We start from the raw sequence: 13,662 nt of genomic DNA, 5'->3' as shown, positions 1-13,662 counted from the left end.
AGGAAAAAAGTGTTTGCTCTCCATGACAGCTTGGTCACTGGAGGGGAGGGGGTAAAAAACAACTATTTTGGCATTACTTTTCAGTGTAGGTATTTTTTAACTTTTGATGTTTTTATTCATGAGTCTTTATATAAAGTACAAATACTATTGCAAGGCAAATAAACCATGTTCAAGGATTTGTGGGCTGGGGAGGTAACTCAGTCAGTAAAGTGTTTGCCATTGAAGAAGGATAAGTACTTGAGTTCCATGCCTACATTTAAAAAATAATTGAAATGGTGGTGTGTGCTGTGATCCTTGCCCTGGTTCTCATTGGCCAGCAACATAGTTTACTTAGCAACTAGTTTGAGGCCTATTAGAGATCTAGCCTTTGAAACAAAAACGTGAATGGTGCTGATAGAAAATACCTGAAGCTTTCATCTGACCTCCAAAAGTATGCTCAGACTTGGAAATAAGCATATACACAAAACAATAGGATCTGCTTGTTACATTTGTTTATCTGTTTACCAAATATGCAAAATATCATATATATCTTTGAGAAAAGTCTTAATGTAATAAAAGTCAAAATAGATTTTCTGGAAGATAAACTTTATTTTCTAACCATTTTAATAAAATGATGTTGCTAAAGATATTTGTATGCTGCCCAGACTGGTTTTGAATTCTTGATTCTCCCAAGTGCTGGGATTAATTGCGTGCAATCTGTGACTGCACTTTTCAGTGAGACACTTTTGTTTCTTTAATTTTATAAGGGAGAATTGAAAAGCTATTTGCAGTGTTGGTATACTTCTCTAATCATCTTGCTTTTCTTACAGATTCAAGTAAAAAGACAGTTGAGAGAAATAAAAGACAAGGAAAATGAAAGGTTTTTAAAGAAACAACTCTCTTATCATGAAAGTTCCAAAAGTGATAAAAGGTTAGTGATTAACTTTACAAGTGTGATTCGGTATAACCTTACGTAATTAAGTAAATAGTAAGTTGAGCAGCTTCATACAGATGTATAGTAAATTGTGATGAGATTCATCTTCATTTCTATTATCCCTCCCCACTCCTGCTAAGTAAACGATGGCAACAATACTTTTGCCTATATAAAGCTCCAGTTAAAGTCGTTAGAGTTAGAGAATGTTAAATGAATGGGAAGTGACACTCATACAAGCTTTTTTTTTTGCTAGATGTTTCCAGTTGCTCCTTTAAAAAAGTAATAACCTCTCCTACCTCTATTCTGCATGGCTCAGTAGCCAGTCATCATAGTAAGGTTATTGTTTTAATACCAACATAACACAACTCATTGTATATTAAAATATAGTTCTGCCTATTAGTATTTGATCTGAGTGTATGAGAATAACCATTTATTGGCTTCCAGGATATTAATAAAATTTATGCATAATAGATTTACTGTGATGGCTATTGAATTAAAAATAAATGAACATCTGGGTGGTGGTGGCACACGCGTTTCATCCCAATACTTGGGAGGTAGAGCCAGGTGGATCTACAGAGTAAATTCCAGGGCAGCCAACGCTACACAGAGGAACCCTGTCTCAAAACACACTTAAAAAAAACAGTAATTAAACAAAATTTTGGTTGTTTAAAAGTCCTTTTAAATTTTTATTTGTATCTACAGAAAAGGAAACAGCATCCGAGAAGATCTATTGTGTGAAAGATTTCATTACTTGCAGGTGTCACATAGTAAGTAATCCCACTAGGTGTTCCTTTGTGTTGTAGCTTAGTGTTTGTGCCAGATCTCTCTCTGTCTGTCACTCTGTCTCTGTCTCTGTCTCTGTCTCTGTCTCCCTCTCCCTCTCTTTCTCCCTGTCTCCTTTCCCCTCAAGACAGGGTAGCACTGGCTGTCCTGTAATTCACTTTGTAGACCAGGCTGACCTTGATCTCACAGAGAATTGCCTATCTTTGCCTTTTGATTGGTACTCTATCACCTCCCAGTCCCAGATTTCTTAGTAGTATTTTGATTTTGAAAATAGTTGATAATGGAACTTCTTATATCTTACAATTACTTTACTTTGCTTTCATGGAGGTCATTAATGCTGTTCCCTATTCTTTTTGGTTAGGTGGGAGGGAGAAGGAAGGAAAGGAAGTGTGTGTCAAGAGAAAAATAAAGTTTCCTGATACTTGGTGTTTAGTAGCCTGTATTGTAGTCTTATTCCACACATCCAGGAGTGGTGGTAAAATGTCTATGGATCTTAGACATTTGGGGCTTTGGAGTATTGGCATAGATTGGCTGGCTAAGCATCACCTTAGGGATGCTCTACCTATCTTTTGTCTCTTGTGGTGAACAATAAGTTTGGTTGTGTTTGCCATTTATAGTAAATTCAACTTACAAAAAAAAGTCTCTCAGGTGCTGGGCGGTGGTGGCAAAAGCCTTTAATCCCAGCACTTGGGAGGCAGAGGCAGGTATATCTCTGTGAGTTCCAGACCAGCCTGGTCTACAAGAGCTAGTACCAGGACAGCCTCCAAAGCCACAGAGAAACCCTGTTTTGACCCCCCCCCCAAAAAAAAAAACAAAAACAAAAACAAAACAAAACGCCTCTCAGGCATTTCCCTTTTCCTTTTGTGGGGTCTGCAGGTGTGCAGATGTGCCTATATGTGTATGAATCCTTGCATTTGGAAGCAAGAGGTTGTTGTTGTTGGGTGTCATTTTTAATCAGTCTCAACCTTAGTTTTTGAGACAGGGTTTCTCACTAACCTTGTAGCTAGATCGTCTGTTAGCCTGGTTGGCTATTAATCCCTTGGGATTACAGGTGTCTCCTCCCATAGTCACTTGTTATGTTGGTTCTAGGGCTTCAAAGTCAGGTCCCCATGCTTGCACAGCAAACATTTTACCACCAGAGCCATCTCCCCAGCCCCTTTCATGCATTTCTAAGGATATGCTGTCTCTGTTTAATTACTAATTTGTAGAGTTTGGAGTTAGACTTTGAATGCCCATTAAGTATTGATCTTTAATCTCAGAGTCTTTATTATCTTAGTTTATATTGTACAAAAGGATGTTTTTCTAGACTTTTCCTGAAGTGCTTGGGGTGGAACTCAGGAAAATTCTATAGTCTGAGCAAGAACTTTTCCCCACTAGTCCCATAGAAGAATGTTTTTTAAAATATCTTTGGGATTGGTGTTTACTGAAATGTGTTTGGTAGGTACTGAATTAAAGCCAGGACTCCAGTTTAGCATAGTAGATTGAACACCTGTTTAAGCCACATAGAGAACTAGAGGGAGGAAGCACAGAAGAGATGGCCTTGAAAATAGAAGTATAAATGTGATTTTTAGATGCATTTTTTATTTTATATGTATTATGTGTTTTGGCTGGTACCCTTAAAGTTCAGAGTGGGCCCTGGGTCCCCTGGACCTAAAGTTTTAGATGGTTGTGAGCTGCCACATGGGTGCTGAGAACCAAACCTGGTTCCTCTACAACTAGTGCTTTTAACCCCTGATCCATCTCTCCAGCTCCAATTTAGAGTAATTAACCAGTGTTGAATCTTTAATGAGAGTGTTGTTGGAGCTGATGTGGTAGAAAACAAACAGCTCTTTCTACAGAGCAGTTTGTCTGCTGGCTTCCTATGGGAGGCTTCCAAGAGAATAGCATTATGTATATATTCATTAGATAATGAATGAATCAGAACAATTCAGCACCTTTAGGGCATAAAAGATACAGTGTAACTATAGTACAGCAATTCTGTATCTAGTTGAACAGAATGGTTATTTGTAAACTGTAGCTGGATACCCACTAAGCATTTTTACTGTTGGCTTTTTAAGGATTTTAAAAATCATTGGCTCAGCTGGGCTGTGGTTGTGCATGCCTTTAATCCTAACACTTGGCAGGCAGAGACAGGTGAATCTCTGTGAATTCACGACCATCATGCCCTAAGATAGTTCCAGGATGGCCAAGGTTATACAGAGAAACCCTGTCTCCAAAAACCAAAAAAAAAAAAAAAAAAAAAAAGTCATTAAAGGTATGGTGGAACACACCTTTAATCCCAGCATTCAGCAGGCAGAGGCAGCTGGATCTCTGAGTTGGAGGCCAGCCTAGTCTACAGAACCAATTCCAGGAAGGCCAGGGCTACATAGAAAACCCTGTCTCAACCAATCAGTCAATTAACCAATGGTTTCATCTTTTAGTTATAGATTAAAGTACAGAGCAGTAAGTTACTGGAACTTAGTGGGCTCACTTGACCCCATATCCATATTACTTTTGTTACACCAGCAGTATGTATGGCATGTTGGTGAAGGATGAGTGGTAATGAAAAAGGAAAGTAGTGTACTATTAAGTAGAAAATATGCTTTAACCAGCAGTATTAACAGAAGAAAACTAAGGACATGTGGTTTGCAGGAAAAAGGTCTCCTACTTTGTCTATGTGTTTTGGGGGTTTTTGATGATGGGGTGATCCATAGACCTTTTTTGAAGCAAGCAAAGCTGAGAAAATAGTTGCCATTAGCAGTGTAGATATTGTCTAGAAACTCTCAGGAAATACTACTGATTGTAGTAGCAACAGTTAACAGTGAACAATATATATATATACACACATAGATAGATAGGCAGGCAGGCAGGCAGGCAGGCAGGCAGGCAGGCCGGCCGGCCTCATGGACTGGGGAGATAGCTCAGTGGGTCAGAGACCTTGCTGTGGAAATGTGGAAACCTGAGTTTGTGTCTCCAGCATTCACATGAGATCCTGACAGGGCAACATGCTTGTAGCCTGGTTTTGTGGGGTGGAGATAGGTAGGCCCTAGGAAGTCACTGGCCACCAGAGAGGGTGGGCTTCAGACTCAAGTGAGACTCAGTCTCAAGGGAGTGTCTGCATACAAATGCACACACTGGAGCAGGAAAGCAAGCATGCACACACATGAGGCTTATTGGTGAATGAAAACTAGGTCTAGTAAGCTATACAGATGTTGATAGAACTTATCTTTTTGGGGAGTTTATCCTTTGTAAGGGGCTGAAGAGGTGGCTTAGCAATTAAGAAGATCCCAGCACTCAGCCACAACTTGCTGTAGTTTATCGATGGGGAGTGCAATGCTTCTGGACTCTGGGCACCAGTACTTAGATGTACATAACTCATACACACAGACATACTACCCATATGTGTTCAAAAATAGTAAAACAAATCTTTAAACAAAAAGAATATATTTTTACACTACCTGATTTGAAATTACACAAATAATTTCTAGTGATGATCAGCATGGTAGCAGCATTGCTGCAGCTGGATAAGAAACCCTAAATATGTTAATTGCACTTAAAAGACTTGTATGTAACATTTTTCACAAGCATTTGTATAAGGTGATAGAAAATGTTGATTAGAATCATACCTGTAAGGCTCTGTGCATGGCAGTTGTGTTTATTGTAATCTTATGTACTTTCCCTTTACCTGTGGTTTAGTAAGATACAATTAACATTTGGGAAGTTTTTTTCTTTTTAATGCAACACTCCTAGGCACTTTGACATTCTTTATCAATGTCAAAGGTGTAGAGACTTCGGAAATAAAATTTGAGACAAGTAACCAGGTTCTGTTTTGTTTGCTTGTTTTATAGGAAACTGTTCAGACAATAAAATTGGTGAAAAGAAAAATACTACAGTAAAGACAAATAAGGTTTGTTGAAATAAAGAAATAGATTTTTCTTAGATAATAACATTTATAGTTATTTAGTGCCTAAGGTGCATACCAATACTTTGAAGTATTTTTGTTTCTGGCTTCATTAACGCCTTTTTGTATTTTTAGGTTCAAAGATCAAATCAGTGTAGAGATCCTTGTATGGGGAATTTTGTACTCAGTTTGTTTTCATGTGGCAGCCACAGTGTGGGCCCTCGAGCCTATAGAGCTTCCTGGTTAGTATTCTCTGCCTTCAGCTAATGGTCTTTACACTTGTGTTTTAATTATAATTAATTTTTGGTAAACATTTTGACTAGGTTCAATAAAAGTGTTGAGAACTAATTTCTTGTTGTTCCTGTTGAAAACAAACTAGTTCCAGCAAAGAGAAAACTTGTTATTTTGTGACTTAGTCTGTCTGTTGATATTTTGTTTATGCTGTAACAAATAAAGCTTGCCTGGCCTGGCGTTGGTGGTGCACACCTTTAGTCCCTGCACTCAGGAGGCAGAGGCAGGCAGATCTCTGTGAGTTGGAGACCAGCCTGGTCTACTAGAACTAGTTCCAGGACAGTCTCCAAAGCCACAGAGAAACCCTGCTCAAAAAAAAAAAAAAAAAAAAAAAAAAAAAAGCTTGCCTGAAGATCAAAGTACAGACAGTGGTGGCACATTCCTTTAATCCCAGCACCCACATTAGTTAGCCATAGAGGCTAGTCAGTGGTGGCACACACCTTTAATCCCAGGACTCAAGAGACAGAGGCAGATGGATCGCTGTGAGTTCAAGGTTACCCTGGGCTACACCTAGAGTGAATCAGTCAAATAGAGAGCCAGAGTTCACACAAAGGTGATCTCAGCACTTGGGATCCCACACCTTTAATCTGAATTAGGGAGGTGGAGACAGGAGTGAAATGGCTGGACAGAGACGAATATAAGGCAGGAGGAGACAGAAGCTCAGTGCAGTCTGAGTACAGGATCACCTCTTGCTCTGAGCATTGGTAGAGGTAAGAACGCTAGTGGCTAGCCACTCTGCTTCTCTGATCCTTCAGCCTTCATCCTGCTACAAGTCTGTGTTCTACAGTGCCTGCCCATGTCAGTGAGTTTTGTTTTATTAGTAGTTTGCTGAGTTTAATTTTGATATATGCTGGCGAAACAAGGTTGTGAAATTTAAGAGTAGGACCTATTAAAACAGATCTATTTTAGAGCTAATTCTGTCCTTTATGGATATTTAGAGATTTATAGTTATATATTTGTTCAATTTAGATATTGAGGTTTTAAAATCACACAGACTTAACTAAACCAGAATTGTGTTCTTTTAGGGCTTGGCAGAGTACTCAAGAAAGTTACTTACATCTGAATCTCTTCGTGAAAGCTGAGCTAAATCTGTTTTTGGATAAGATACCCCCCCCCCCAACACACACCCATACCCATTTATTTATTTATTTATTCCATTTATTTATTTATTTATTTGTTTGTTTGTTTGTTTATTTTGGTTTTTCGAGACAGGGTTTCTCTGTGTAGCTTTGGAGCCTGTCCTGGCACTCGCTCTAGCGACCAGGCTGGCCTCGAACTCACAGAGATCCCTCTGCCTCCCGAGTGCTGGGATTAAAGGGGTGTGCCACCAACGCCCAGCAACCACACCCCTTCTTATTTTCTTATTTTATGCTAAAGTTAGGACATTTATGCTAAAGTTGGTCCTGAGTAAGAATGTCTCTCACCAGATGGAGTTAAATGTCTGAATAGGAAGTTGATTGTAGTCTGGCAGTATATCAGGTCAGCTTGGGCTACTTAAGACATCCTGCCACTTAATATGGAATCTCAAGCATTCTTTGTGGTATGCATTTAAATACAGTTTTGTTTTGTAGTATAAAAAGTACTTATTGTAGGGATATCCTTATTTTATGATGCTGAGTGTGGAAACTATTGCTGTTCTTTTGTAACTCAGTTTTTATTCTATACTTGACAGTTGTTGGAATTCTAATAAAACTTTTACATTTATTTTTTTAGTACAGAATCTGTAGATGTCAATGAAATGAGTTCATTGATTAGGCAAAAACGACAGGAAATGGAGTTGTCCTGGTTTTCTAATACATTACCTGGAAGTGGAAGGTAAAAATTGTTCACTAAAATTTATATGCTAATATAAACACAAAAAATCATTAAAGTCTTAAGTGTAAGTTCCATAGTTGATAGGTACCTACTTAAGGAGTTTCTTCTACAAGTATATAAAACAAATGCCTAATGAAGATTTTCTGTGTATCTGCTGAAGCATTGTTTCTATGTTTCTGTTTTCAAACATACTCTTCTAAATAATGATTTGGTCAAGTGTCTGCTCTACCCTGGCCTTCAGGACTTTCTATAATCTAGTCCTTTCTTAGTGGTCCCAAAGCTGCTGTAGTGGCAAATGCACACTACTGATTCAAGCTCCTCTCTATATTGAGGGATTCCTGGACTTTAAGATTTAATTGTCACTGTGACAGAGTTCTATATTTAATGCCTCCATTGTCTAGAAATGATGGGAAATAAATGAAAGTAAAATTATGAAGTCCAGATACTTATATTTCAAACCATTTCCTTAGAGTTAAACAAGTAAGTGTATATTTCTACAGAATCTCACCTGATACTGATTGAAGTGGTCTTTTGTTAGGAGACTTAAATTCATTTTGAAAACACTTGAAGTGGATTGGGTTTGAATACAGAAAATCCTGGGGACTCTTTAACTGCTGGTCCACACTGTTCCTGAGAACTTTGAAAAGACATCACTCTTAGTTTAAGAATTTTAAAACAAAGCCAGGTGGTGGCACATACCTTTAATTCCAGCACTCAGGAGGCAGAGAGGCAGGTGGATCTCTGAGAGTTTGAGGCCAGGCTGGTCTACAGAGTGAGTTCCAGGATAGGCTCCAAAACTATGGAGAAACCCTGTCTCCGAAGGGGAAAAACGGAATTTTAAAACATTAATATAGCATTAAAATCCTTTAAGTAGCTGACTTGAGGGAGGGAGATAGGTTCAGAAGAACAGGAGGAAGCTTATTGAGAAGATAGAAATGTTCCTTTTTATATATTCATAATCCATACTGGATAAGTCATCTGTTTATATACTTAAAGGCGCTTACATTTTATCTTATAGTAGCAAAGAAAACAAAAGCTAAAATAGTGTTTGATTTGGTTTTTTGAGTTAGGTTTTCTCTGTTTAACAGCTCTGGCTGTCCTGGAACTTATTTTGTAGACCAGGCTGGCCTAGAAATCAAGGCCTATCTCTGCCTCCCAAGTGCTGTGATTAAAGTAGAGAGCAACCACCTTCCAGCTCTAAAATAGTTTTTTAAAGACTCAATTTTTTGTTTTTTGAAGATGTATTAGAGTGAGTGAGTGTGTGTGTGTGTGTGTGTGTGTGTGTGTGTGTGTGTGTGTCAGAGAGAGAGAGAGAGAGAGAGAGAGAGACTCCATGTGCCTTTGTAGGTCAGGGGAGGGGTCGGGATCTCCTGGAGCTGGAGTCACAGGCAGTTTGTGAGTCACACGGCGTGCATCCTGGGAACTGAACTAGAGTCCTCTGAAAGAAAAGTGCTCTTAACCACTAAACTATCACTCTACCTCCGATTATTTAAAAAGAAACAACTGCATTGTAAATTACCTTCATCTTGTTTACTTTTAACACACCTTTAAAAATTGGATTTTTTGTTTTCTTTACTTTGCAAATTGTGGCCATGTTTGGGTAGTTTATATGTTTATATGTTCAATTATTTGGGCAAAAGCATAAGCACTTCATTTTAATATTACTAATCTAATTTGGAGAATGCAATAGTTTTTAATTCCGAGCTGTTTTTAGACCACATAACTAAAGAATTATTTGCTTAAATTTTCAGAGTTGATTTTGTGCCATGGAGTGTTGAAGCAGAAGTCATTCCTCTGATTACCTCTGTGTTGCCAAGGACTATTTTCCCAGCAAGTACCATGTCATTAGACACTTTTGGTAAAGTTTGTAAATTTATTTTTATGTTTGAAAAATAATTATTAGCTCCCTTTACCTTCACAAACATGTGATTGTTGATAATGAGGAATAAATAGCTAAGTTAATTAGAGTAATTCTTGGCTATTTCTGTAAATATTTGGGCAGCGTCTGTCTTTAAAATCATTACAACTAGAATGCATGTGCACAACAGATTATCAAGTAGCCTTTTAAAAGGAAGGAATCCCATCTATTGTATTGGATGCATCCGGGGGGCATTATGCTGAATGATATAATTCAAGCACAAAATGACAATGAATGTAATTATAGTCATGTGGAATTGAGATTACCATGGCAGTTACCATGAAGTGGAGTGGGTTGTGGTTGAGACTGGGATTGGGAAATTACTGGTCAAAGAATACAAAGCTTGAGTAAAGAATAAGGACAATGGGTCTAGTGTATAAACGGTGATTATAGTTAGTAATAACAGCTTGGGAAATGCTGAGTGTGTGAAGTGTCTCCACTGCACACACACACAGATAACTATAGGAATGGTTAATTAGTTAGATTTTATCATTTCATAGTATGTATTTTATCATGTTGTGCATGGCAAATACATACAGCTGCATCAATTAATTTTCTAACTAGAAAATCTGTTCTACGGTTTTAAGACATGGAGAAACTGTCTTTGTCTAGGGTGCTAGTGTCTAAATCATGGCTCTTAAAAATAACATCTGCGAATTCATTATGAACAGTCTTCACATTCACTTACAGGTAGCATTTCCTGTTTCCTTTGCCTAGAAAGTATGTTCGAAAACAGTTTGTACCTAGAGCACAACTTCCTTTCCACTCTAAAGTTTTCCACCTCAGATCTGGCTGAACCTTATTTTAGTAGCATTAAGAAAATCCTGATGACCAGCTGGATATGATGTGGTACATGCCCAGCTCTTGGGAGATGGAAGTAGGAGGATCCAGGTGTTCAGGGTCATCCTTGACAACATAGTGAATTAAGGCTAACCTAGGATACAAGAGACTCTCAATCTCCCACCCCCCAAATATTGATGAAACCACTTATTACTCATTTTTTTGTAGAGATATACTTCACAAACATACTGTTTTATTGTATTACAGGCACTTGTTTTTCTAAAACTAACTATAGTCAAATTATATTTTGAAACACATTAAAATACCCTTTTATTTTTCAACATTGTCAGGTACTTATCATAAGGGATATGCATTAGCACATACCCAAGGAGGAGGAGAAAAAAAGCAAACTTCTGGCACATCAAATACCAGAGGATCAAGACGAAAACCTGCAACTACTGTTCCTACAAGGAGGTCCACACGAAACACAAGAGCTGAGACAGTCAGTCAGCCCCAGAAGTCCCCAGTATCAAATAATTCTGAGTGTGATGCCCCGGGGAATAGTAATTCCTCTGTAAGTATTTCCCCTCCAGCTGAATCAGAAAAGCAAACAAGACAGGCTCCAAAACGGAAGTCTGTAAGGAGAGGAAGAAAACAACCTTCATTGAAAAAGAAACTTCGGAAATCTGTACCTGCCCCTGAAAAAACAACATCTAGTGATTCAGTGGAGGAAGAAACTTTGGCAGACTCTGACACACCACCCATGTTGGAGAAAGAGCAACAGTCAGGTATAGAAAGTAGTAGCATTTCTTCTGTTCAAACAGATGGAGAAAATCATTTGGTTAATTGCTTGAAAAGTTGCAGTGAACAAACAGAAGAAAATGAACAAACCAAGAAGCATGTGCTAGATGAAGAAGTAGAATTTTTATATTCTGAACCTTACACTCAAGATCCTCCTATGCTTGTTGGAGAGGATACAGGTATAGAGACTAAGGAGTTAGGTGTGGAGCATGAGGTTTCTACAGATACTTCTGTAAAGGGAAGTGACCCATTAGGAAATGAAGAGCAGACATCTGGAAGTACAGAGTCAGAGGTACAGGCACTTGTGTGTGCAGAGAGCCCCCCTGATGATTTTCTCCCGTGTCCAGCTTCTGACATTGAAGGACCTCAACCAGTGTCTAGTCCCCTGGGTGAAAGATCTGAAAATATAGGGTCAGTGATCAATGATGAAACAATAGAGGAGGATCTCACAGTAGAAAGTACTGATGGGAAAGATTCGCCAGTAAACATAGAAGCATTTGAAGAGAGCCTCAAATTGGAATCTTGTGAGGGTGAAATCACACACACATTGGACAGGCACTGTGTTGCCAGCTTAGTCACTGAGTTGCCTGAGCATGTTCAGACTGTAAATACAGAAATAATGCCAACACACGATACTTCAGACAATGAAAATTCCGGTGCTATTCAAGATTGTGAAGACAATTTATTAAAGCATAATCTTGACAACACCCAACTGGACAAATCTTCAGAAGAAAAGAAAGAGTCTCTGAGTGAGCATCCCCTACCTATAGAGTTTTCTGATACACAGACTGAACAGAGTGAGAAACACTTTAGTGAAGATAACAATGAAACAGTACCTATGGAGTGCGACTCATTTTGTAGTGACCAGAATGAGTCTGAAATGGAATCATCTGTAAACACTGACTCCAAACAGTCCAGTGAAAATTCTGTGACACACAGTTCTGAAAACAAGCTCTCTTTTGATCATCCTGCAGTTGAGAAGGTTGAAACTGTAGCTCAACCAGCTGAAAGCCTACTGGACAAAGCCCCAAAGCCTCGTACTCGAAGATCTAGATTTCATTCTCCATCTACAACTTGGTCTCCTAACAAAGACACTGCACAAGAAAAGAGGCGGGCTCAGTCTCCATCTCCTAAGAGAGAGACTGCATTAGAAAGCAAGGATTCTCAGTCACCATCCCCCAAGAGAGAGTCTGCTAGAGGACGGAGAAAATCTCGTTCTCTTTCACCAAAAAAAGATGTGGCCAGAGAAGGGAGGCCGTTTCGGTCTCCAAAGAGAGAGGATGCTAAGGAAGCCAAAAGATCGGAGTCCATATCCCCTAGACGCGATGCTCCTAGAGAGAACCAGAGATCTCAATCCAGAGTGAAAGACTCTTCCTCAAGAGAACAGTCTAGGTCCCGGAGCAGAGAAAGAGAGAGCGAGAGAGATGGCCAGAGGAGAGATCGAGACAGAGAAAGGAGAGTCAGAAGATGGTCAAGGTCCAGGTCTCGCTCTCGATCACCATCAAGATTGAGAACAAAAAGTAAGAGTTCATCATTTGGTAGAAATGAAAGAGATAGTTACTCTCCTCGGTGGAAGGAAAGGTGGACAAATGATGGCTGGAGGTGTCCTCGAGGTAATGACCGGTACCGAAGAAATGACTCAGAGAAACAGAACGAAAATACAAGAAAAGAAAAAAATGACATTTCTGATACTAATGATCCAAATTCCACAGATAAGCATAGGAATGACTGTCCCACTTGGGTAACGGAAAAAATAAACTCTGGGCCAGATCCAAGGACCAGAAATCCTGAAAAGTTAAAAGATTCCCACTGGGAAGAAAATAGAAATGAAAATTCAGGGAATTCTTGGAGTAAAAACTTTGGTGGCTCTGGCTGGATCTCCAACCGTGGTCGAGGTGGCCGAGGGAAAGGCACTTACAGAGGTAATTTTGCCTACACCGAACAGAGCGAGAACAGGTGGCAAAGCCGTACACCCCTTTCAGGGAGTGACTCCTTCAAGTCTGTGGAGCAGCAACCCTCTAAGCGAAAAAGTGAGCAAGACCTCTCTTTCGGTACGCCTGCAGACAGGTCAGGATGGACATCTGCCTCCAGTTGGGCGGTAAGAAAGACTCTGCCAGCAGATGTACAGAACTATTACTCTCGGCGTGGGAGGAACTCTTCAGGTCCACAGTCTGGGTGGATGAGACAAGAAGAGGAAGCACCTGAACAGGGTAATACTCTCTGCTTGTTCTTAATGTTTTACTTGAACAAGGAGATTATAAGTCACTTTTAATTATACAAATACATAGTAAATCAAGATTTATATTATATATATTTATATATATAATTTTTTTTTTTTTTTTAAGACAGGATCTCACCTTGGCTGGCCTGGAACTTGCTTTAAAGACCAAGCTGGTCTTAATCTCACAGAGATCCACCTGCTTCTCCTTTAGTTATGCAATTAAAGCCATGTGCCACCATGCCTGGCTCAATCAGTATTTT

The 13,662-nt window shown here is 39.1% G+C and overlaps 1 protein-coding gene across 3 annotated transcripts in view; it reads left to right on the top strand.

Annotated features, from left to right (window-relative positions):
• Scaf11 (SR-related CTD associated factor 11) overlaps nucleotides 1-13,662 on the top strand; it is a 46,791-nt gene that overhangs the window by 27,270 nt on the left and 5,859 nt on the right. For all 3 annotated transcript variants that reach the window (XM_027396386.2, XM_027396384.2, XM_027396385.2), the window contains 7 exons: nucleotides 810-910; nucleotides 1,616-1,680; nucleotides 5,524-5,582; nucleotides 5,712-5,818; nucleotides 7,581-7,682; nucleotides 9,434-9,540; nucleotides 10,731-13,391. In XM_027396386.2, the coding sequence (XP_027252187.1) occupies nucleotides 810-910; nucleotides 1,616-1,680; nucleotides 5,524-5,582; nucleotides 5,712-5,818; nucleotides 7,581-7,682; nucleotides 9,434-9,540; nucleotides 10,731-13,391 (3,202 nt within the window). The remainder of the gene's footprint in view (nucleotides 1-809; nucleotides 911-1,615; nucleotides 1,681-5,523; nucleotides 5,583-5,711; nucleotides 5,819-7,580; nucleotides 7,683-9,433; nucleotides 9,541-10,730; nucleotides 13,392-13,662) is intronic.

Source organism: Cricetulus griseus, chromosome 2 (assembly GCF_003668045.3).
Source record: "Cricetulus griseus strain 17A/GY chromosome 2, alternate assembly CriGri-PICRH-1.0, whole genome shotgun sequence".
Classification (NCBI taxonomy): domain Eukaryota; kingdom Metazoa; phylum Chordata; class Mammalia; order Rodentia; family Cricetidae; genus Cricetulus; species Cricetulus griseus.
The sequence above is the reverse complement of the archived record's forward strand: the minus strand, read 5'-3'. Positions and strand labels throughout refer to the sequence as shown.